The 25,218-nt window shown below is 45.1% G+C and overlaps 1 protein-coding gene across 1 annotated transcript in view; it reads right to left on the reverse strand.

Annotated features, from left to right (window-relative positions):
- Positions 1-25,218, reverse strand: part of KIAA1549 (KIAA1549 ortholog) — a 122,913-nt gene that overhangs the window by 22,021 nt on the left and 75,674 nt on the right. Inside the window, exons 12-17 of the mRNA XM_065938498.1 lie at positions 21,552-21,748; positions 19,685-19,800; positions 15,098-15,300; positions 11,794-12,017; positions 10,732-10,885; positions 2,983-3,300 (exon numbers count right to left, since the gene is read on the reverse strand). Of these exons, the coding sequence (XP_065794570.1) occupies positions 2,983-3,300; positions 10,732-10,885; positions 11,794-12,017; positions 15,098-15,300; positions 19,685-19,800; positions 21,552-21,748 (1,212 nt within the window). The remainder of the gene's footprint in view (positions 1-2,982; positions 3,301-10,731; positions 10,886-11,793; positions 12,018-15,097; positions 15,301-19,684; positions 19,801-21,551; positions 21,749-25,218) is intronic.

The following is a 25,218-nucleotide window of genomic DNA, read 5'->3' on the forward strand; positions in this document are numbered from 1 at the left end:
ACTTTTTCTGTGTTAGGTAGAATGAGAGCAGCTTTAACCTGGGGCTATTTGCCCCACTACTGAGGCAAAACTCTTCTGAGTACTCTAACTGATGCTACACAAATTATTGGGTCTTCTACACTGCGCACACACACAAAAACTATAGTCATCTCAGGCTACCATCACAAAACAACACCGATTGGGTGGCTTAAAAAACAGAAATTAAAAAAAAACAAAACAGAAATTAAATTTTTCACAGTTCTGGAGGTGGAAAATCCACAGTCAAGTTTCCAGCAGGGTTCAGCTGTTGCTAGTTTTCCTCCTGGCTTGTGGACAGCTGCCTACCTGCTGTGTCCTCACACGGTGGAGAGCAAGCTCTGGTGCCTCTTCCTCTTCTTATAAGGGTACCAGTTCTATCAGATCAGGGATGCAACCGTATGACCTCATTTAACTTTTATTTACTCCTTCAAGACTCAGTCTCCAATACATGTGCATGGGGGCTTACACTTCAACATACAAATTTTGGGAGAATACAATTCAATCCACAGCAGGAACATTTCCCCATACTTCTGTGAGCTCTGACGATGGTTCCCTTTAATCTCTTGGGGAAGTTCTTTCCCTCGTCTGGAGTAGTTTCCTCACACCTTAAAACTGATCAAAACTCAAATGAAGATTCCCTGCAATCTCTGGAAGCATCTCTCTGTGCTTCTCTCTGCTTTCCTGCACTGTCTGTTGTGAACCCTAGCTCTCTTCTCCTCCCCACACTCTCCACTCCGTTCTCTCACCTCGGGGAGACCATGGAGCTCTCCCTGGAGTCTTCCTCCCCGCACCATAGCTAGAAACTCTCTCAAGATGGGAACTGGGGTGACGGGAGGGTTCTATGCATCTCTCAGTGATCTCTCTTCTTTGTTGCCTCAAGTCCAATGGTGGTGAAAACCCATACATTTTGTTCAGTTATTTTTACTTGTTTCTGGAGGGAGGATAAATCCTGAGCCTTTCCTCCATTTTGTCCAGAAGAGGGAGTTTGTACCAGATGCTTTTGTTTCTGGGTCTCTGTTAGATTCCCCACTACCTGGAATACTCTTCTTTAACTGAAACCACTAATTGTCCTCAGACTTCCACTTAGATGTCATTCTGTCCAGAAAATCCTTCCCAAACACTTTGGGTCAAGGGCTCCCCCACATACTCTCCTCCTGCCTGACACCTGCCCTATGCTGCACTGAATTACTTTTTCCACTGTCCACATATCCCCACTGGGATGCAGGGGCTGGAGCTATATGTTGTGCACTTCTGTGACCCCAACACCTCGCAGAGCACTCAACAGGCAAAGCAGGTGCTCCATAAACACATCTGAATGAATAAACGAGCGAGACAAGCTTAATGTAAACAGACAGCAGACATGGTCAAACTCATTTTCATTGCTGAGTTTTGTTCTGTATCATCCATTTCCTTAAAGATTATAAACTACTAGTTTATAATTACCTATCACCTATAATTATGAAATGGTTTAACCTTTATTGCTGAAACAATCTATATTTTAATATATAAACCAACAATGACTAGGTTGGATAGCATTTTTCTCCTGTGTGGTGGCTATGATCACTCAGGCATGTGCTCATTATGCCTTGAAAGAAACTATCTAAGAGCCTACTTTGAAAATTCCAGAGATGAAAATTCTTCTTTAAAAAAAATTTTTTTAATGTATTTTTCTGTGCTGGGTCTTAGTTGCAGCATGTGGGATCGAGTTCCCTGACTGGGGATTAAACCTGGGTCCCCTGAACTGAGAGGACAGAGTCTAACCACTGGACCATCAGGGAAGTCCCCAGAGCTGAAAATTCTTTTAACGCATGCTTATTACCGCCCAATTTAACCTTAATATGGTTAGCAAAACTAGAAGAACCCTGTATAAACACTCCTTGAAGAACAAATTTAAACTGTAACCTATTAACATCTTTCCAGAATCAAATGTTTCATCATCTGAAATTAGAAAAAGATAATATTTAATATTACGTCCTTGAGTTTTACTTCTTGTCCTTGACTTGACAAGGCACCTCTGAAAGCACTGATTGAATATAAAAATAAACAAATAAAGGATAACAAAACAGATGAAGCACTGAAATGTCAGCTCCCAAGATGGAAACCTGGTATTTGAAAATGACTATCTTTGGCTACTGGTGGACTAGATGCCTCCACTCCCAGAGCCTCACCTCACCTCTCCAGTCCCAGGGGCCTGCAAAAAGAAGCTGAATGACTCTAGGACATTCTTGGCCGTATCTTTTATGGAGACATCAGTGAAAATTTTCTGGCTGTTTTTTTTAGTCTCTAAGTCCTGTCTGATTCTTCCTCAACCCCACGGATTGTAGCCCACCAGGGTCCTTTGTCCATGGGATTTCTCAGGCAAGGATACTGGAGTGGGTTGCCATTTCCTGCTCTAAGGGACATTCCCGAACCAGGGATCAAACCCATGTCTCCGGCACTGGCAGGTGGATTCTTAACCACAGAGCCACATCTTCCCTTTGGTAAAGAATCTGCCTGCCAGTGCAGGAGCTGGAGGAGATATGAGTTTGATCTCTGGGTTGGGAAGATCCCCTGGAGTAGAAAACAGCAACCACTCCAGTAGTCTTGCCTGGAAAATCCAAGGGATAGAGGAGCCTGGTGGGCTACAGTCCATGGGGTCACAAAAGAGACAGACAGGACTGAAGAACTAAACAAACAAAAAAACAACGAGAATGTATTTTGACAGTTACTCCACATATATTTTATGACAATGAATTTTATACCTTTCATGGAGGCAAATTCAGGAAGGTACCTCCATGAAATGTCCAAGTTGCATAAAACGATGTTTTCAACATTGAGAATTAACTTAGAAGATAATAAAAACTAAGACTCATCATACAAGCTTTAATTCCAGTCGAATCCAATCAGGATCCTGAAAATGAGGCAGTCAGGCAACAAAGCTCCAACATCTTGCCCATGAGAGAATTCCAGAAGGTCCACACTTACACTGCACGGGTTGTTGGCCGTCTGAGCCGGGCTGTAGAAGGACCCCCACTGGGTGGCTCGTCTCTCATCCCGGGAAGGGGTGCTGTTCACGGGCAGGCCGGCTGGGACCCCAGGGCCTGCAGCCGCAGCGTTGGGGGGCTGGCTGCTGGGGGCCACCAGGGCAAAAGCATCGTCCAGGAGGGAGTGCATGGTCTGGCGCGCCTCCTCGATGGACGGCTGGGGCGGGATGTACTGGGAGGCCGGGAAGGGCAGGCCTGGATACCTGCCCAGCTCAGCCGACGACGGCGTGGGCACATCAGCCGGGAGGTCGGGATCAGACTACAGCGGGGGAGACAGCAAAGTGGAAAGTCACATCACTCAGCCATTAAAAGGAACGAAACCGGGTCATTTGTAGAGATATGGGTGGGCCTAGAGTCTGTCATACAGAGGGAAGTAAGTCAGAAAGAGAAAAACAAATATTGCGTGCTAATGCATATAAGTGGAATCTAGAAAATGGTACAGATGAACCCATTTGCAGGGCAGGGGTAGAGATAAAGAACAGACATGTGGACATGTAGGGGAGGGGAAGGTGGGATGAACTGAGAGTGCACCACTGACATTTACACACTGTCATGTGTAATATAGATAGCTAGTGGGAAGCTGCTATAGAGCTCAGCTTGGTGCTCTGCGACGACCAAGAGGGGTGGGATGGGTGAGAGAAAGATCCAGGAGGGAGGGGACATATGTATACATATTGCTGATTCACTCCACTGAACAGTGGAGATGAACCCAACATTGTAAACCAATTATATTTAAAAAAAATGAATCCGACACGAGTTTCTATGGAGAACAAAATTCTAGGACCAAGACAGAATTTGTAACCATTTTCACTGCCACTGAGGAATGGGTTTACCATAAAAATATTCCAAATCACAGCCGAGGAATGTGTGTTACCTTTCATCGGGGCAAAAAGTTTGAAATCAGAAAAAAGTAAAAATATTCAACAACCATTTGTCAGGCAAAACGCAATCAATTCCCTGAAAGGTATCTCAGTACCTGAAAGTTCATGTTTTTCCTGAGAGCCCCTAACAACCAAAAATGATGTGTCAGAATTTACATACTAAAATACCTAGTTGACGTTCCATAGATACAGAAACCCCCTGCTAAAGCAGTTTATTGACTATTAATAATAGAACAGCCCTATACAACCCCAAAGAATTCAAAGTCACCACCATGTTACAACTACGTGTGTATAAACCTTTTTAACACTTATTGCGACAACTCTTTATAAACAGTAAATAGTATCTATTATTTGTTCAGAAACTACTTTCTTAACATAAAGGTGTCCCTGGATAACATGAGCCAACAAGAAAAGTTTAACTCCTATACCCACTGTCTATGAGGCAGGGACATAAGTAACAATTTAAAATTTTTAATTAAAATTACTTCAACTGACACTGAAGAGAAGAGGTTCTACTCAGTGGGCTGGTGACCCCATGTCCTCAAAGAAAAAGTTGTTCAATTGCTCAGTCGTGTCCAACTCTTTGTGACCCCATGGACTGCAGCATGCTGGACTTTCTTGTCCTTCACTATCTCATAGAGGTTGCTCAAAATCATGTCCACTGAGTCAGTGATGCCATCCAACCATCTCATCCTCTGCCTTCTACTCCTGCCTTCAAACTTTCCCAGCATCAGGGTCTTTTTCAGTGAGTCGGCTCTTCACATCATGTGGCCAAATTATTGGAGCTTCAGCTTCAGCATCAGTCCTTCCAATTAATATTCCTTAGGATTCTTCAATCCTTTAGGATTGACTGGTTGGATCTCCTTGCAGTTCAAGGGACTCTCAAGAGTTTCTCCAACACCACAATTCGAAAGCATCAATTCTTCAGTACTCAGCCTTTTTTATGGTCCAACTCTCACATCCATACATGACTACTGGAAAAACCATAGCTTTGAATATATGCACCTTTGTCAGCAAAGTGATGTCTCTGCTTTTTAATACACTGTCTACGTTTGTCAAAGCTTTTCTTCCAAGGAGCAAGTGTCTTTTAATTTCATGGCTATAGTCACAGTCCACAGTAATTTTGGAGTCCAAGAAAATAAATTCTGCTTCTGCTACCCCTTTTTGGGTGGGTACCTTTTCCTGGAATCCTCTGCTTACTCTACAGGTCCACAGTTTTAGCTTCGCTGATTAGATCATCCCACAGAAGGGCCAAAGGAAGGCATTCCCATATTTGTTTGGCTCAGTGAATCTCTTACAAAGAAAATCTCTATTCCAGAGTCACATCCTTACTTTTAGTCAACTGTCTGAAACACTTCCTAATGACTATTGTCTGTACACTGAGGATCAGTTTTTATTCACACCAGCATCAAAGACTTAAGAGCAGCAGTTGTGTAATTCCAAACAAAGAGAAAAACAGACTACGAACTGGCAAACCCACCAACAGTTCACAAACCTATTGTGCTTGGCCCACACAGTATTTAAAAAATAGTCAATATTTTAAAAATCTGAAAATTTCCTACGAAAACTCAGATTTCTGGACTCTCTTGGCAGACTCGGAAGCTGTGGCACCCCTGGGCCCTTGTCCTCCACAGAAACAAGTGCTGTTGGGCAGAGCCGGCTCCTGAGATGGGCCGGTGCGCCGTCCTTCACAACAGCGAGTGGGTGGTCTCACTCCCAGGTATAATACACACTGGGTCCTCAAAGACTGCTTCTCCAAAATTACAATATCCCAGTAAAGTTCCACTAAGCGGCTTCATCATCGAGGAAGGATTTGGGGCTCCAAAGGTCTCCGGCTTGTGACACAACATTGGAAAGAGTCTGTGTTCTTCTCCTTACAAGGTACGAAAATGGCCCACACTCATACCTTCTCCTGCTTTTGGTTTTCTTGAGGAGCAGATCAGGAAGAATGTGGTGAGTAGAGGCCACCAACCCAACACCCCATGGTGAAAAAGAAAAGTATATCTGTAGAAATGTCCTACGGGTAACTAAGAGGGTCTCTCTAAAACCAGAAGCCATGTTCCTGGTGGTGGTTTTCAATAACTGCAGCGCATGGAAGCGAGCACTGTGGCTTGGCTACAGCTTGACTACAGTGCAAACTGAGATTCAAATGGGGGGAAAATCCTATTTACATTTGAGGAGGGTTCCCAAAAGCTACAGCCACTGCCAATCTCAGCATCACTGGGTGTCACTTTAAAGAAGGTATAACTTCTATAGCAAGAGAGACCTGTTGCAAAGATGTGAAGTTAGGTTCCTTGGAGACTCATTGGTTCCATGAATCCTGCCATGAAGGCAAAGAGCCGTAGAGCAATGATGTGAGAGCTTCCTGCTCTCTGGTCTTCCTGCTGCCCCCAACCCCCAAATTCACAGACTAGACTCTCAGCAACCTGCAGGCCAAGAGGAGGTTTTATTCATTTTCCTGTGTCCCAACATCCAGCACAGTGTTTCACATGTAGATGGAACTTAACAGATGGTACTATGATCAAGAGAAGATGAAATCTACCTAGGATACCCAGGACTTGGAATTTGAATTTCATTCTCTTGAATCCAAGTTTGATGACTTTGATGTTCAGTTTGTTTCCTTGGCACAAATACATGTTCACCTATCACTCCCCAGAAATATATGAGAACTTTTTTGCCTTTAGTAAAAAAAAAAAAAAAAAGTATGTTATTTCTATGATGCATTCTGGTGCCTCTCTGCAATGCTTCATATTATAAGAGAGTGATCACGTACTGTGGCTGGTCCAGGACAATCTCGGTTCATGCTTGTTATCCTAGGATAATTAATACCATCTACTGTCACCCTCACAAGGGTGTGACTTGGAAAATAAATTATATTGGGGTTGACAAACTTCCATAAAGGGCCAGAGAGTAAATATTCTAGGCTTTGTGAGTCATATAACTACTCAACTCTGCCACCCTAGCAAAAGCAGTCATAGATAACACAAAAATGATGGGTGTGGCTGTGTTCCAATAAAGCTTTCTTCACAAAAGCCAGCAGTAGGTTGGATTTGGCCTGAGGGTCATAGTGTGCTGAATCCTGATTTATAATGTAAGCCTATTTACGAGAAATCCAGGAATATTTCTTTTACTTCAGGAGAAGAAAGCTCTCAAGAAGATATTTTGAGGGGAAAGCACAAAATTCAAGACAGTTCAAAAGCATGTATGCGTAATATAACCTTCGAGATGAAATACTACCTATAAAAAGGTGAGTGCTCAAAAAGGCATTATCTTTGAAAGTATACATTTCAACAGACTCACAGACTTAGAAAACAAATTTACGGTTTTATCAAAGGAGAAAGATAGGTTGGGGGAGGGATAAATTAGGAGGTTGGGATTAACATATACACACAACTATATATAAAATGGGCTTCCCAGGTGACTCAGTGGTAAAGAATCTGCCTGCCAATGCAGGAGACACAAGAGATAGGGTTTGAACCCTCGGTATGGAAAATTCCATCGAGTAGGAAATGGTAACCCACTCCAGTACTCCTGCCTGGAAAATTCCGTGGTCAGAGGAGCCTGGTGGGCTATAGTACATGGGGTCTCAAAGAGTCAGATGCAACTGAGCACACATACACATAAATTACATAATCAACAAATACAGGGAGCTCTACTCAATATTCTGTAATAACCTATACTGGAAAAGAATCTGAAAAAGAAAAGATATTCATATAACTGAATCACCTTACTATACGCCTGAAACACACACTGTAAATCAAGTATGTGTGTGTGTGGTCAGCTTGGTCCCACTATTTTATGACCCCATGGTCTGCAGCCCTCCAAGCTCCTATGTCCATGGGCTTCTCGAGGCAGGAATACTGGAGTGGGTAACCATTTCCTTCTACAGGGAATCTTCCTGACCCAGGGATTGAATCTGCATTTCCTACACTGGCAGGCAGATTCTTTACCACTGCGCCACCTGGGAAGCCCAAAATCAATTACACTCCAATGTAAAATAAAAATTAAAACAAAATCATACAATATTTAAGTATTAAAATAAAAAAGAAAGTATACATTTCATAATTTTAAGGAGAGAAAGTAAAAAGTCCATGTAAGGAAGAATGACTTCTTAGGGTACCTCTGCAAATCGGAGCTACTTGGGACGAAGCAGCTGATTGAGGTGGTACTCACCAGGGAAGAGCTTCTTCCCTCCAGCTGAGGGAGGAAACTCTGCACTTTCTGCTAAGAAAAAAAGCAAAGAGAAGAAGGATGGTCTGGGCCACCATGAAAGGAGTCTGATTTAGGATCATTAAGAGAGGAAGAGGAGGACAGGTTCAGTCCTGTCCTGAAGGTTCAGTTCAGTCGCTCAGTCGTGTTTGACTTTGCAGACCCCATGGACTGCAGCACGTCAGGCCTCCCTGTCTATCACCAACTCCCGGAGTTTACTCAAACTCATGTCCATTCAGTCGGTGATGCCATCCAACCATCTCATCCTCTGTCATCCCCTTCTCCTCCTGCCTTCAATCTTTCCCAGCATCAGGGTCTTTTCAAATGAGTCAGTTCTTCGCATCAGGTGGCCAAAGTACTGGAGTTTCAGCTTTAGCATCAGTCCTTCCAATGAACACCCAGGACTGATCTCCTTTAGGATGGACTGGTTGGATCTCCTTGCAGTCCAAGGGACTTAAGAGTCTTCTCCAACACCACAGTTCAAAAGCATCCATTCTTTGGCACTCAGTTTTCTTTATAGTCCAACTCTCACATTCATACATGACTACTGGAAAAGCCATAGCTTTGACTAGGCAGACTTTTGTTGGCAAAGTAATGTCTCTGCTTTTTAATAAGCCGTCTAGGTTGATCATAACTTTTCTTCCAAGGAGCAAGAGTCTTTTAACTTCACGGCTGCATTAACCATCTGCAGTGATCTTGGAGTCACCAAAAATAAAGTCTGTCACTGTTTGCACTGTTTCTCCATCTATTTGCCATGAAGTGATGGGACCAGATGCTACAATCTTAGTTTTCTGAATGTTGAGCTTTAAGCCAACTTTTTCACTCTCCTCTTTCACATTCATCAAGAGGCTCTTCAGTTCTTCTTCGCTTTCTGCCAGAGGGTGATGTCATCTGCATATCTGAGGTTATTGATATTTCTCCCAGCAAACTAATCTATTCTTTAGTTTCACACAACACGGTCTCTGAGATTCCAGATTAGACAAAAACAAAAGCTCCAAGGGACCATCCTGGGGAGCCAAGGATACATCCCTTCCAGAATCAAGCCAGACACCACAGACGCCCCAACACTGGTCCAAAAACACAGCGGCAGCTCAAGATCGCCATCTACTGTGAGAACTGCCAATGCTGGTTCCCCCACCGGAGGAATTTATTCACAGCCTTCAGAAAGGACTCTTTCATTCATCCTGCTGAGGAGCAAAGGAACCTAATTTGTAGACCTTCCAGCCCTCGGGAATCACATCAACCCTCACAAGCCGGTTAGGAAGGGACAGTCTTAGGACACCAGAATCACAATAAGATTCCAAGGAAAAGCCTGGGGAAAGAAGCCTGGGATCATCTCTCGGACGATCATGATGCAATTATATTTAGTCCCAATGTCAGTACGGCATTTGGCACATATGTGTAATTATGCTTAGTATCTCTCAGTGTTAGATATTTGTGTCATTTGAGGAATTAAAATATAAAACTCAAATAAAACACTGGTTACATAAGCTCTATCTGAAGTGATCATGTACATCATAAACTCTTTCTCCGAGGGCATGTTTTTCGCTCAATTCTTTAACAAAGATAGCTCTGTCAGGGCTGCACCTTGGCACAGAGTCACAGACATCCACTGTGTGTCCCAGTACTGCCGGACACAGTGGATAAAAATGGATTAACAGGAAGATACCTGGGTATCTGGGGCTCCTCTCCATCTTGGGGTGTTTTTATATCTGTATTTCTCATGGTCCATTGGGGAGGCTAGCCCTTTCCTCTCTACTTACTGGGGTCTGTATGTGTCTTAATGTTGTCAACATCTGCTTTAACACATCAAGCAACTCTGTGTCCTTTTCCTTCCAAAAAAATTAAGTCCCTATTTCTTAATTTCCATTAAGCTCTTTCTTCCATTAAAACTAGAAATATATATATACATACACATGTATATATATACACACCCACACATTGTTATTTAGTCACTCAGTCAAGTCCAACTCGTTTGCGACCCCATGGATTGTGATTTTCCAGCAGGAATACTTCCTTTGTCCAGGGTATATTCCCAGTTCAGGGACTGAACCTGTATCTCCTGCACTGCAGGTGGATTTTTTTACAGCTGAACCACTGGGAAGCCATACATATGCATATATACATATATATATATGCTCGCGCGTGCACACACACACACACACACACACACACACACACACACCACATAGAGGGAACATCTTAGCACTCTAAGAGCAGAACGGGACACAAAACCCTAAATATCCCTCCTACCACCAAGAAATCCAAACAGTTCCCTCAACCAGGGGAAGGGGAAAAAAAAACTTTCTGGACATTTCTGTTTTCCAGTGAATTCCCAAAAGTGCCCGTCCTGAAGCCCGAGAGGACGGGGCTTGCACATAGGAAAGAAAAACACTGAGCATGTTTCCAGAGGGCGCCCCCAGCAGCCCCCTGGTCTCCAGGACTCAAGTTTCTCCACAAATGAGCGGCCCATCCTTGCCCCCACCCACATGCGCCCCACGACCCGGCTGGCCCTGGAGCATCAACCCCACACATGGCCGCAGCTGGCACTGCTCACTCATCTCCTGCTGGCCACCAGACACAAGGGTCAGCGTACGCACCGGGCAACCAATATAGGCAGAGTTGTGGACACCAGGCGGCCTTTTGTAAGTGCCGTCACTGTCCGTGGTGATAAGTCTGTCCTTCTCAGCGTCTCCGGGGCAGCCGTTGACTTGGTGTTTCCGGCGTGGCTTAGGGGAACGTTTTATCCTGGAGCTGCCAGGAGAAAAAGACATTATCTTCTTAGGAAATAACTTTCCTGCCCTGGCTCATGAAGTGAAGGCTAAGGATTTTCTGAGTACCTAGAACCCTGCTGGCCACTGTATGAAACACCCCACAGGATATAAACGTGTAAAACAGTCTCTGCTCTAAGAAAGGCACAGTCCACCTGGGCAGACAATACTAAACACACAGAACAACACAGAATAACATCATCGCTGGCTACTGGGACCTGACCTAGGTCTTGAAGAGGGAGGAGGAGCTTTGGACACGTCCAATTTATCCAACAAAAATAATAAATAAGGAGGGAGGTGGGGAGAGTGTGAGGCGAAGCTGGGATCTTGCCCAGGGCCAGAAACCGGAATGTAGATGAAAGTCTAGAGGGCGATGAGGCCATCGCCTGGTAGGGCGGCAGGCCCATCTGTGGGGAGCATCTGGGTGGGGACTCGGGGCCCCACCAGGTACCGGGGCACGGGTCCACCCACAGGCAGCCTGATCCAATACAGGGGTGGGCAGAGCAAGACGCAAATGAGAGCTGGCCTTACAGAAAACGCCTCTCCCTTAAGGAGCAGGGGTCTCGGAGACCAAGAGGACAAGAGGCTGAGGGCAGCAGCGGGAAAAGAAATGGGCATCCAGCAAGCAGAGGGTGGTGATGACACGGGGGGCGAGGGCAGGACGAGGGGAGGGGGAGCCAGGGCTCAGCGTCTGACAAGGAGGGGCCCCCGTTTCAGAAAGCTGAATGCCAGGAGACAGGAAACCCGGGAATGGCGAGTCCCGGGGTAACTGGGGTGGAAGCAGCCTTCCCCGCAGGCGACCGCCAGGCGGGGTCGCCCCCTGCCGGCAGCCCGGAGTTCCCGCAGGCGACCGCCAGGCGGGGTCGGCCTCCCCCTCGGCCGCACGCCCACCTCTTCCTGGGCTCGATGAACACGGAGGGCACGCTGGCCGTGGGGTCCAGGATCTTGTCGATCTGCATCTGCGCCCTGCGGTACACGCGGTGCCGCTCCCGCGTGTCGCCCGACGACAGCTCGTCCAGCACCGGGAACTCGTAGTGGCCGCGGCGCTTGGCACGCAGCCGGATCTTGTTGCGGTGGTGCTCGATCTCAGACTTGTGCCGCAGAGCTGTCTGGATCTGGGGAGCGAGACAGACAGACCGTTTCCACGGTTCCATGGACCCGTGCACAAAGTAGTCTGGAGGCGTCCTGTGTCTCTCCCCTGCCCTCCCTCCGACACCCCCCCCCCCCCCCCCCCACACACACAGCTGTCCTAGGCTCCCAAGAGGCCCCAAGGGGCGACAGGGACACCAGCCGCAGAGAGCCTGCCACCGCCCCCTAGCTGCGTCCCCACCCTCCACGTGGTGCGTGTGAGCGGAGAAGCCTCGGTACCGGCCCCCAGAAACGACATGCGTGCCTATGCGCTCAGTCCTATTAGGCTCTCTGCGGCCCCATGGACTGAAGCTCGCCAGGCTCCTCTGTCCATGGGATTTTTTCAGGCAAGAATACCGGAGTGGGTTGCTATTTCCTCCTCCAGGGGATTTTCCCGACCCAGGGATGGAACCCATGTCTCTAGCATCTCCTGCATTGACAGGCAGATTCTGTACCACTGCGAGCCCTGGGAAAGGCAAAAGTACTCAAACCCAGGAAATCGTCCAGTGGCAACTTTGAAGATGCTGAGGGGCAGTGATTCCTAGATGTAATTCTCCCTGAGAAAAAAATAAGTATTTTCCATACCCAATAGTATCATTACTTAATAAGTTTTTAAATTAAAACAGTTCAAAGAAGATATTTGCACTATACAATAAAATAGCCATTTACTAATGATGTTTCAGTGTTACCGAAACAAGCCCCCTAATAGGAGACCCCTCTCCTCAAAGAAGAAAATCAGCAAGTATGCAAACACATCCTCCTGGCTCCATGGGGCGTGAACTACGTCTGGAAGTGTTGGGGAGAAAGGGTAGTGGGCAGAGGGCAAGGGCCAGAAGCAGGAATGCAGGTGCATGTCTAGGAGAAGGAGGCCACGACTCCGGGAGCGGTCAGTCTGTTGGGCTCTGGTGGAGAGCAGACGGGGAATGCCTGCCTTCATCAACAAACATCACCTCATTTTCAAAGCCCTTAGCCTTGCTTCAGGGAACTTAATAGCAAGTGAGATGGAGGGAGACAGAGGGGGAAGAGGGAAACCAAGAAGGGACTCCAACTGGAAAGAGACAGCAGGACGCTGTCCAAGACAGGACATGGTCTGCCACACCACAGCAGACCAGAAGCCACGTCCTCCTTGAGACTTTGAGAAGGAGGGTTAGCTAGATGAGAGTCGACAAACTTCCCAGCAGGAGAATTCAGGAAGCCCCTCTAACTCTTTCAGGATCTGTTCTTTAAAATACCTGAGGTCTCACAGGAGGACTGAGATATGCCTGGAATCTGCGCCAGAACCTCCTATGAAGAAAACATTTCCATTGAGATGTCCATACCTACCATACATGTAGGTCCACCAGAACTGATAATGCTCTTGTTCTTAAGCTGAATTTTCATTTTATGCTTCATAATCAGTATATATGTTTCCTATACCACATGTATCCATCAGATACATTTTAAAAAGATAGTAAAAGAACAAAGTGGAGATGAACACTTTCCAGTGGTGAGGCCATGGGCCTGGTGAGCTCATTCTCATCTTTCTTTCGGTCACACAGAGAACCCACTCAGAGTGCTTACTCACGGCTGGTGTGAGACACTTGAAACACCGGACTGATGAAAACAGGTCTAGGCTAGGACAGGAGTCATGTGAGCAACCCCAGGGCTCCCAAGCATTGGTGAGAAGGGACAGCACATGCCACCTTGAGCCCATGATGCAAGTTTTTGTGGTCACATCCTTGGCAAGGAGCCAATGGAGAGGAGACAGTGTAAGAACTCTTGAGGAGACTTCTACAAGATAATCCACTTTAAGGATTCAGTTGTATCAATTATTACTTCACCTGGCAGAACTCACAAGAGCAGCAGGCATTTCTTAGCAGCAGGAAACTGACAGCCACGATGCTGTCATGCGTGCAGCCCTCAATACTATTCACTGCACTCATGGTCCAGCCCCGGTCAAACTTCTCAAGTTCAGCTTAACAGTGACTCGAGCCGGCCTTCTGATTCCAGAATATTAGGAAGAAAGCAGATCTAACTCACTCTTCCAGGAGTCACTAGAATAGGGTAGTTTACCAATCATGATTTAGATCTTGGGGCCAGAGCAGTTCTATCAGAGTTCACAGAATCTACCGTGGTCCCAAGATTACTCAGCGTTCAGTGATTCACTAGGAGAACCCTCTGGACTCAGCATTCAGTCCAATTTATTACAGCAAGAGGCTACAAAGCAAAACCAGCATAGGGGAATGACACATAGGGTGAGGTCTGGAGGACCCAGGCACAAGCTTCCAGGAGTCCTTTCCCGGTAAAGTCACGTAGGGTGTACTGAATTCCTCCAGCAATGACTTGTGACAACACGTGCAAAACGTCTACAAGGGAAGTTTATTAGATACTCAATGCTCACAGGGTCCTCACTGGAGACTGCTCACATAGGCACCCTCTGCCTAGCATGTACCAAAATTCCAGACTCCAGGAAGAGCTGTTCAGCATACATCATGTTTTTTGTACAAAAACAGTTTAGGTACAGCGAGCCACTCCATCCTGAGAATGGTGGGGATCTTTCCAAAATCTCATTCCCAAACCCCAACCACGGGCTAAGGCAGACTTTCTAAGGATAGCCAGCCCTGGTCTTTAGTCTGCACATCTCCCAATGTGCCCACTCGTGTCCATGATCAGTATCTGACCTAAAAATACTGAGTAGCAGATTTAAAATTAAGAATCGTTGTAAGCAGCTCATGGGACTTCCCAGATGGCACTAGTGGTAAAGAATTCGCTTGCCAATGCAGGAGACATAAGAGACACGATCCTGGGTTAGGTAGACAGATCCCCTGGAGGAGGGCATGGCAGTCCACTCCATTATTCTTGCTTGGAGAATCCCATGGACAGAGAAGCCTGGTGGGCTACAGTCCATGGGGTCCCAAAGAGCTGGACACAACTGAAGCAACTTGCATGCACGCACACACGTGAGGAGCTCACGTTGTTAGTGACCTTTTGACACTAACTTTCACTCATTTTTAAGCACTGACCAAATCAGAATCTAAGGGCTTTTTGGGCTTTTTTAATTACTGTACTTTTCCATAAAAGCAGATACCTCCTTGTGAATCCTGTTGGTCTCTGCCCCGCGGTCAGCCAGGGCGGGGTGTGGAGCTGGAGGGGCGGGGATGGGCTGCATGGCAATCAGCTGGATTTTACTGGGGACCCGCCGACCGGCCTCCGAGGGGCGGCAGATCCTGTCCACGTGCTCGAAGATGGAGGCTGACGAGTGCTGCTCATTCCCCGAACTGGGTGCTGCCCCTGGAACAGAGAGAAGAGCAGAGTTAGTAAACACCGTCACCCTAAGAAAAGAGCAAACCATCACAATTATTACAGATTATTTCCTAAAGGATCCTTAGATGGATCCCAGACCAAAAACACATCCACAACTCCATGGCAGAATACTTGAAATGTCACTCTTTGAGCCTAAACTGTCTGGGTTAAATAGTGTCTCCTTCAACCTCAGCAATAATTACAGATATCTGTAGGGAAGATAAGAAAATCATTATGAACTTTGTGCCCCAGATGTCCTGTTTTGTCTAAAAGTGTTTCCAAGACTTCAGTAAGACAGGCTAAAGGGTAAGAGGAGCCTGAGGTTGGCCGGCCAGGAGCGATTTACAGAACGTGGAGGACATTTATAACAGCTCTGAACATCCATGCTCATCTGGAGTGAGAGTGGTATAAATTTAGTTGCCAAGGCAACTTACTGTCGGAAAAAAAAAAGACCAGGGGGACTGTGGACCTGCTGTACTGATTAATGGTGAATGCTGCTGGCTTTTCTGTTCTAATGCAGCAAAAAATGAAGCTGAGGAGTCAAAGAGAAGAAAAAGCTGCTGCTGCAAGGAATTAGTTTCTTCTTTACAAAGAGATGCAGAGAACACTCAAAAAATGGTTAAAAGGGTAAATTCTAGGGCTATATATATTTCACCACAATGAATGTTTTTTTAGTCATCAGAACTGCAAAGAAGAAACACACTTAAATGTATAGAAAAAAGAAAAACACATTACGATGTTAATAGAGACTGGATCTTGGTGTAATGGGTCATTTTCTCCACTTTTTTGTATTTTCTATAATGAAGATTTTCTCTAGTCAGTATTACTTTTATAACAGAAATAATCTCAATAAACTTTTATTTTTAAAAAGCAAAGAGAGAGATTAAGAAGGGTCAAATAGATGAAAAGAACTCCCAGTTACATGCACTAAGATCCCTGATGCCCTTCCTCTAAGCCACAGTCACCTCTGGGCTACTCTAACATTGCTCGAAAATAAATGGCCAAACACCAAGAGAGGGGCTTCCCTGGTGGCGCTAGTGGTTAAGAATCCATCTGCCAATGCAGGACACACAAGAGACATGGGTTCCATCCCTGGGTCTGGACGATCCCCTGGAGAAGAAAATGGCTACCCACTCCAGTATTCTTGCCTGGAAAATTCCATGGGCAGAAAAGCCTGGCGGGCTACAGTCCAAGGGGTTGCAAAAGATTCGGACATGACTGAGCACACACACACACAGGCCGAGAGAAGGAGTAAGGGCATGTAGAAACTGTTTCTAAACAAAAGCCTGAGTTTTGAAACCTCAATCATAAGTGAAAACTGTAGAGGTTTTCCCTCAGTGTAAAAAAGTGTTGAGCAAAGCAGTAAGGAGTAGTAGCTGATACTTTATATAAGGCATGCACAGTAGTGGGGGACAAATCTTTGTATTTCCTCTCAATTTGAATTATATGCATTTATGTTCAGTAATACTCATCCCAAGTAATTAGAAATTACATACTTAACTCTGTGAATGAAGATGTCTCAGCGAGGAGGCACACTTGTCTGCATTCAGGCTGTTCCTGGGCTTTCTTTGCCTGCCTGGAGGGAGCCTGACCCTTTGTATAATGCAAACCCAGCCAGACAGCACCGTTCACCAGGGGGCTACTCAAATTACAGGCACGAAGCCTAGCAGGAGATAATTAGCTCTACCAGATAAGGCCGGCCTTGCTAACCCAAACTTTTAAACCAAAGGCAAATGTCACGAAGGGTGTCCCATTAACTCACTGATACTGAAGGCAGAGGTGGCCTCTTCCAGGATGGTAAAAAAAAAACAGGGTGCAAAGGTGACAGGAAGAAAGGCCCCTCCACTCGTGTCATCTGCCTGCCTGGGTCCCCGGGGCTGCAGGCCTGGGACGGACTCCTGTCCTGGCCCTTCCCACCCCTCAACTGGATCCTCGCTCTATAATTCACCAGCTGCAATAGGAGAAGCAGGAGATGCACAGAAAACCCTCAACTTCTAGACTGGCTAGAACTCAGCCCTTCCAAAAGGCTAAAAAATGCGATATGTTATTTGCCATATTCATACATTAAAGATATATATATCTCCTTACACATATATATAAACAAACTGGATTAGTATACATATGTAACACACATATTATTTTACATATAATACATATTTTTATTGTTTGCTATCCACTGCACAATTTTTTAAAAAACTGCCTGGATAATAATGACAAGGGTTACATAGATCAATGCTGCACAAATACTGCCTTAAGGCAAGTAGGTATTAAAATCTTTTAAAAAATTATAAAACAAAAAAAATAAGGATAGAAATTATAGTGTAAGATGATGTCCACAGAACAGAATGACACAGGAAAGGGCAATCTGAATTACTGAAATACCGAAGCAACAGAACATTTATAAAGGAATGTTAATTCCATTATCAATAAGTAAGTACATCTTTAAATCAAAATAGCGGCATGTGAGCCTTCTAGGACCCACAAGAACGTCTAGGCCACTTGTCTCCTTCCACAGTCAACTCTAAGCCCCGACACTGACATGCTTATTACTACCTGGATTTTGAATATATGTTGAGAGTGATATTTGACTTTTGTTAGCCATGTATAATATACTGGTTCTAATACTATTAGCAAGGATTGTTAAAGGGCTTTCCTGATGGCTCAGTGGGTAAAGAAACTGCCTGCAATGTAGGAGACACAGAAGACGATGGTTTGATGCCTGGGTTGGGAAGATCCCCTGAAGGAGGAAATCACAACTCACTCCAGTATTCTTGCCTAGAAAATCTCATGGACAGAGAAGCCTGGTGGGCTGCAGTCCAAAGGGTCACAAAGAGTCTGACACGACTGAGCAACTAAGCACAGAAGGAGTTAAAAACAGGAACCAAAGAGGAAGATTTACTCAGACATACAATTAACAGAAATTAAGAAGCTCCAGAGCTGATTTTTTCCCCCAAATATTTCTTTTCCTAGGATCAAAATTAGATTTTAACCCTGTCTATCTGAAACAGTGCACCTATTACCATGGTGCTAACTAATTTTTAAGATTTTATGAAATTAGATCATTAGATCTAAAGAAAAAAATCCTTCCCTTATCCTAAGGTTTTTCTTTTTTGTTTTTGTTTTTAACACCAAAAAAGAAACAACCGGAAGGCATCTCAAAAATCAGCTGGCTTAGTCCCAGAGAAGTTCCCACAACTAAGGGACATACAAGGTCACAAACAAGACAGTGGATAAAATAGGCTCTCCAACTCTGTCCATAATCTATTCATTTACAGATGATGGTTCAGTCTGTACTGCAATTTTATACAGATATATTTGTAATGGAAAACATATGTATAAAAATTACTATTAAAAATCATATCCTGGTAATTCCCTGGCAGTCCAGTGGTTAGGACTCTGCAATTTCACTACCAAGGGCTTGGGTTCAATCCCTAATTGGGAGCTAAGATCCCAAAAGAGGCGTGACACAGCCAAATAAAAAAGTAATAAAATGATATCCAGAGACACTTCCATCTTCTTTGCACTACTAAAACACAACCCTGAAATATAAATAAAGCTCCAGCAAGTACAAGAGCATTTATTTAACAGAATCTATTAAACTAACACCAAAGCTACCCTGTCATCAGGCCAAAAAAGGTTCCAAGTCTAGTAAGACCGATGAGCTAAGTTCTACTGCAAGACACATGAATTTTATGACAATACTCTTCAGAAGGGGAGTGAAGTACATTTCAAACCTGGTCAAAGAAGCAACAGCATCTGACAACACATGCAACCATCTGACCACGCTCAACTATTTGCTGGAAGATAGACCTAGGACTAGGACCAAATATAAAGCCCTTGGACCTAGAATAAGTAAATAATCAGCCTTCTGACAGTGACAGCTGTGAGATACTTAAATGGGCTCCTAAGAAGGTCACTGAACCCTGGATGCAGTTTTACTTGGATTCCTCCTTGTCCTTTGAAGAGGAAAATTGTAGGACCCCAAACTAGATTCAAACATGACCAGTAACCTCAAAACACACATCAGTGAATCTCTTAACTTCTAGCCTGGCCCACCAGCTCAATGCAGACACTGATACAGCGTTAGACGGTGACAATTAATCCGAGAAATCCACTGTATGAATGATGAATATTTTAATGCACAGGGTATTCTTATGTTCTGCATTTGAAGCAGTATAAGAGTCTAGCCTACTAGAACCTCATAATGACTTTTTTTTTCACCACAACGCAGGGTTTGTGGGATCTTAGTTCCCTGACCAGGGATCGAACCCACACCCTCTGCAATGAAATGGCAGAGTCCACACCACTGGACTGCTAAGGAAGTCCCTCATAATTACTACTTTTAAAGTGGAGAACAAGAAGGGTCACAGACCACTCTGTGGGGCTCTGTGGGACTTGCCATCGGTCACGGCTCCTGGAGTCTTGTCCCCCGCGTCCCTCTCACTGGACTCTTCACTTACGGTGGAGTCGGCATCTGAGGGAGAAACTCTGCAGACACAAAACAAATGCAGATGTTAGGAAAAAGAAAGAAAGCAGGTAGAAAGGTCACATTCATCTGGATGGGGAAGTCAGGCTTCTATGCAAAACTGGGAGAAGTCAAAGGGTCCAAAACCTTGTTTCGAGGTGCAGCATCTTCAAGGACCACACTGATAGCACAGTTACCTTGTGAGGACAGCGTGACATGCCTTACTAAACGGCTCAGCAGACTCATTTCGACAAATACTGGGAAACCAAGTACTCGCTGGAGGACAGTCCCCCCACCCCGCAAGCTCCCAGGGGAAACCTGGCAATCTGGGACTGGTGTGGGTTGGATCAGAGGATCTGGGATTCAAGTTTGGTTAGGAGTTAGCTGGGCCTGCAGAATTTCTAGGAAGCCAGGGTCATTCTGCAGTCACCAGATATAATTCCAAATATTTGGAGGAAGACTACACTTTTAACACAAAGGCAATGATTATCGCTGTTAACTGATTCTATATTTAAAAAAGCAAGTGTGTCATAGAACCCAAGTTGCTCCAGGATTCACTGAAAAGCCTTGATCAGTTAACACCCTTTCTCTTTGAACTTTCTGAAATGCCCAGACATTCTAGTGCCCCTGAGGGATGCTAAACTATGATATTAACCATGCAGACCATTGAGATGTTGTGACTAAGTGTCTAGGCTGAGGCTTCCAGACGAGAAAAAAAGACTGTTAAATTGTACTAGCATATTCAATAATCTTTAATGATTTGATTTATTCTCACTCTGCAAAATAATTAAGCAAATGATCTCTCTCTACATTATTCATCTTCTTTTGTAAAGATCATGTTCTAACATTCATTAAATTCTTAAAACTAGGTCAGAACCCCTGGGGTATGCTTTCTGATAAATCAGAAATTACAATGTCATTTTGAATGTTGGTATGATCACACACTTTTCCCCTCTCAACAGAAAACCAGAATTTGGCACTCCAAAGCTCAAAAGAAGGCTGATAATTGGGGGCTTCAATACCAAAACCTGATGACGCTCTGACCTAAAGGCAAGTTAATAAAACCTGACCCTGAACATTGTCTCCTTTAGAGAAGGGCAGCCCGTCTCACAGGGTCATAGGGTCACACTAGGTAGTCTGTTACCAGCAGTGCCCCGTGTGCTTAATGTTGGTAAGAGGAATGGGAATTAACTGGGAAAGGGGAGCTGGGCACAGGGTGATGAAGAATCCAGGCACACATGCTAAAGAGGGTAACAGCAGGGGCAGATGGAGAAAAGCCACGCAAGGAAAGCAGGGTGTGATGAAGGTCACCTGCAGATCAAGCAAGGAAGCCACAGCTCCAGCCGCTGGCATAACAGTCAAGGGCAGAGCCGATGCTGGCCAAGTGTGTATCATAAGCCATGCACTTTTTATACATTTTTGTACATTATTCCTAACATCACCTCCAGAGGGCCTAGCGTGGTCACCCCAGAATATATACCCTCAAGCTGGTCAATCCCAAATGAAGTTCCAAGGGGACCACCAAAGCATACGGATCGGTGGTTCATAACCTTACCCACTTTGGGGAAAAAAAGCACATGGGCCTCCTCTGGGAGTCCATTAGAGCGGATCAAGGGCCCTTGGGTGTGCTGATTTTGGGGGCCAATCTCATCAGTCTTCCAGGCTGCAGACTCGGGCAACACTCACCGTCAGCCCTTCTGCTACTGGAAACTGACAAATGGAAAAGAGAACCGCGGGTCGCGATAGCGAACAATACAGAAAGCCCCGTAAGAACCTTCCTCTGTGACGGATGTTCTTGGAAGGGATCTTTGCCTTGGGGCTCGGCACATCTCCGTTCTCAGAGGGTGTGGTGTGGTCCTTCACGGGTCCCGGCAGTGGGGCTGGCTCGTGAATGATCAGTATGTCGTCCTTGTTGTGCTGACCCAGGTGCTGCTTAGCGAAGTCGAAGCCCTTCACACTAGGGATCTGCAACTGAAACACATACACACAAGTGAGACAATCAAGCTGATGGTGAGTGCCGGCAGGAGGGTGAGTGCCAGCTTCTGACCCAAGAGTGTGCTTGCAATCTTACCCATCAAATTCAACATGCATCTCTAGAACACTGACCCGTGCAAGAATTATACCTTCAGTTTTCAGTAAAGACAGATACTTGCTACAGATTAAAATACAAAGATTAAAAAGTTAGACCACGATACAAGACATCACAAGACAATGCTGACCACTGTCACAGCAATGACCCAAGCCTGGATAGTGGCATGGGGTGAGACTCTTCTCAGAGAATGGAGACTTGTGCTAGGAGGACAGACCGAATGTAGAAATAAAAAGAGGTGGCTACTCAGAGAATGTCCTCAATTGCATCAGGGACCAGAGAAGACTTGAGATCTGGTAAAAGATCACATTAGCTGCACTAGAAGGGTCAGGACAGAGGGGAATGAGAGAAGGCCAGACTGTAACACCCAGGGGTGGGTATTAACTGTTTCCTTTGCTTCACTTGCAAAGTAGAGGAAAATAAACCACGTATTAGTAGTGCTACCAAGGGTCTCTTTGGCAGGAGTCCCCATGCAATTCCATCAGGCTGAATTCTACACTCACAGAGAGTGCTATCAGTCAGAAGACAAAGTCCAACTCATCTAAGGAGCCGTTCTAGACAATATACTGCATGTGGAAGTGAAAGGCTTTGCGGTATTTGCGCTAACTTTACACACAGGTGAGCGACAATATCAGTGGCTTGTTTGTGATCTCTATGGTCTTTCAGCACTAAAAAGATAGGCTGGATGGGTGGAAGGAAAGCAGTCTGCAATAACGACTTACGCCAGCAGAGGGGGACAGAACTTGATATAAATCATGCTTACAAAAACGCTGCTTGGAAACAAAAGGCAAAGACTGGCATGCCTATATTTTCTAAATTAATAACATCTTGTTACCAGCAGTCAACTTCACCACACACAGGCAGATTGTGCGTGGTGCACATTTCTTGGCTCAAAAACGTTGTTTCCCAAACAATGAGCCCAAACCTGCATCTCCATGACTCCCCCTACCTCCCAGCCATCTTCACCGGGGCTCTGCAAATCTCTGGGACTGTGGGCTTCCCAGGTGGAGCAAGTGGTAAAGAATCTGCCTGCCAATGTAAGAGACAGGTTCAATCCCTGGGTCGGGAAGATCCCCTGGAGGAGGAAATGGCAACCCCCTCCAATATTGCCTGGAAAATTACATGGACAGAGGAGCCTGGTGGGTTACAGTCCATGGGGTCGCAAAGAGTCAGGCACAACTGAAAATGCATATACACACACACCTTCCTGGGGGCATGTGTTCCCTTTAAAGCAATCAAACGCCAAACAGACAACCTCTGTAGATAAACTTCTGGTTCCTCCTTTCTCAAGAATCCTCCTGCTTTACAGGAGAGGCACATCTCTCATCCATGGGGCTGCTTGGCCCCAGCTACACCTCATTTTAGCTCCATAAGTTTCCTCTAAATGAGAGAGTAACAGATATCATCAATAGTCATCTACTCATAACCATCAAAATCTCCTCTTTTGAAAGCTAGACGATTTGCTTTTATCAAAATTGAAGGATGAGCCACAGATTGCCTCCTCTAAGCAAAGGTCTCTAAAGTGAATAAAGGAAAAATATAGACAGCATCGCCTCCTTGGTACAGCCTGTGTAGCCAGGTCTAGGAACTAAATGCCTGCCCTGATATACTCTTAGGTTTATACAAGAAATGTACATCAGTGGGAAGCAGCTACGTAGTACAGGGAGCTCGGCTCGGTGCTCTCTGATGACCTAGAGAGCTGGGTGGGAGGCTCAAGAGGGAGGAGCTATAGTTTTACTTACAGCTGATTCACTGTTGTAGAGCAACACAACACTGTGAAGCAATTATCCCGTAATTAAAAATAAGTTTTTTAAAAACCTGAAAAAAATAAAAGATGAAAACCTTGGCAAGAAAAAAAGAAACATATATACACATCGTAGGGGAACAAAATTTGCTACCCCCAAATGTCTCTTGAGAGTCCCTCGGACAGCAAGGAGATCCAACCAGTCAATCCCGAAGGAAATCAATCCTGAATATTCATTGGAAGGACTGATGCTGAAGCTCCAATACTTTGGCCACCTGATGCGAAGAGCTGACTTATGGAAAAGACCCTGTTGCTAGGAAAGAATGAGGGCAGGAGGAGAAGGGGGTAAGAGAGGACAAGATGGATGGCATCACCGACTCAATGGACATGAGTCTGAGCAAGCTCCAGGAGATAGTGAAGGACAGGGAAGCCTGGCGTGCTGCAGTCCACGGGGGTGGGGGGGCGGGGTCACAAAGAGTCGGACACGACTGAGCAACTGAACAACAGTGTGTCTTTGGCAGGTGCATTATTTCAAGATGAAAACAAGCAAGGCCCAAAAGACTCAGGAAAAACTCTGATATTCCCCCATCTAACTGCCTAAAAAATAGAGACAGAGGACCTATTCCAGAAAGAGAGCTATCACCATTCCTCTCTGGTCCCCCGTCTCTGCAAGACCCACCAAGCATTTATTTACCAAACCTTTGCTTTTCCATCTCCCTGTGAACTGCCTTCCTCCCCTCTAAAGTCCCAAACCACTGCCTCTGACATCCTCTTTTGTCTTTAGCTGCTGGTGGTATTTAAGGTGAGCGCTTTGGCCATTGTGGTGAGTTCCTCCATTCCATACATGGGTCTCTCCTATGAACCCATGTTATTGAACCTTTCTGTGATTTCCTCCTGTCAATCTGTCTCAGGTCGATTTAATTTGTAGACCAGCCTATAAAATTCGTTCCTCCCCGACAATATCAAAATGCTTCATAAATGCCAAGGCACCAAACAAATGAGACTGACAGCAATATTATTGCTCTTGGTCGATGAAAGTTGATATAAATAGACAGTTGAGAGTTCTCAGAGACCAGATAAGACTATAGATATAAATTTAGATACAAAATGTTTTAATTCAGCAACGTGACCCACAGTAGACCCCCAATAAATATCTGATGACTGAACAAATTTTAAAAAGGTTACCAAACTTACTGGATTTTGTGGGGAACCAAGAAAAGAGTATACATCATAAATGAAATATACATCCATTACAGCCCTAAAGTCCTGTTGGCTTTGGTTCATTCCAACTAGCATCTTTAAATATGTTCATTAGTTCCCTGACTTCTCTCAGGCTGGGTGAGTCGCCTCCTCCTATGACAATAGAAATTTGGCAACCAGTCTGTGCTTATACACAAAACAAAGGCCATCTCCACACAGAAGGAAAAAATTAGAGAAAACACTGCTCCCCTCACTTATGGAACTATTAGCTCCCTTTGTTTCTTCCCTGTTTCCCAGAACACTTTTTCTAGTTTTTCTATGTCTTAAAAAAATCTATAGAGTTAAGTCTGGCATATTGTGCTTCCAGCCTTCACATGCAGAAAAAAAGTGTCAATCAGCATTTTATAA

The sequence above is a fragment of the Muntiacus reevesi genome, chromosome 6, assembly GCF_963930625.1.
Source record: "Muntiacus reevesi chromosome 6, mMunRee1.1, whole genome shotgun sequence".
In the NCBI taxonomy this organism is placed as follows: Eukaryota; Metazoa; Chordata; class Mammalia; order Artiodactyla; family Cervidae; genus Muntiacus; species Muntiacus reevesi.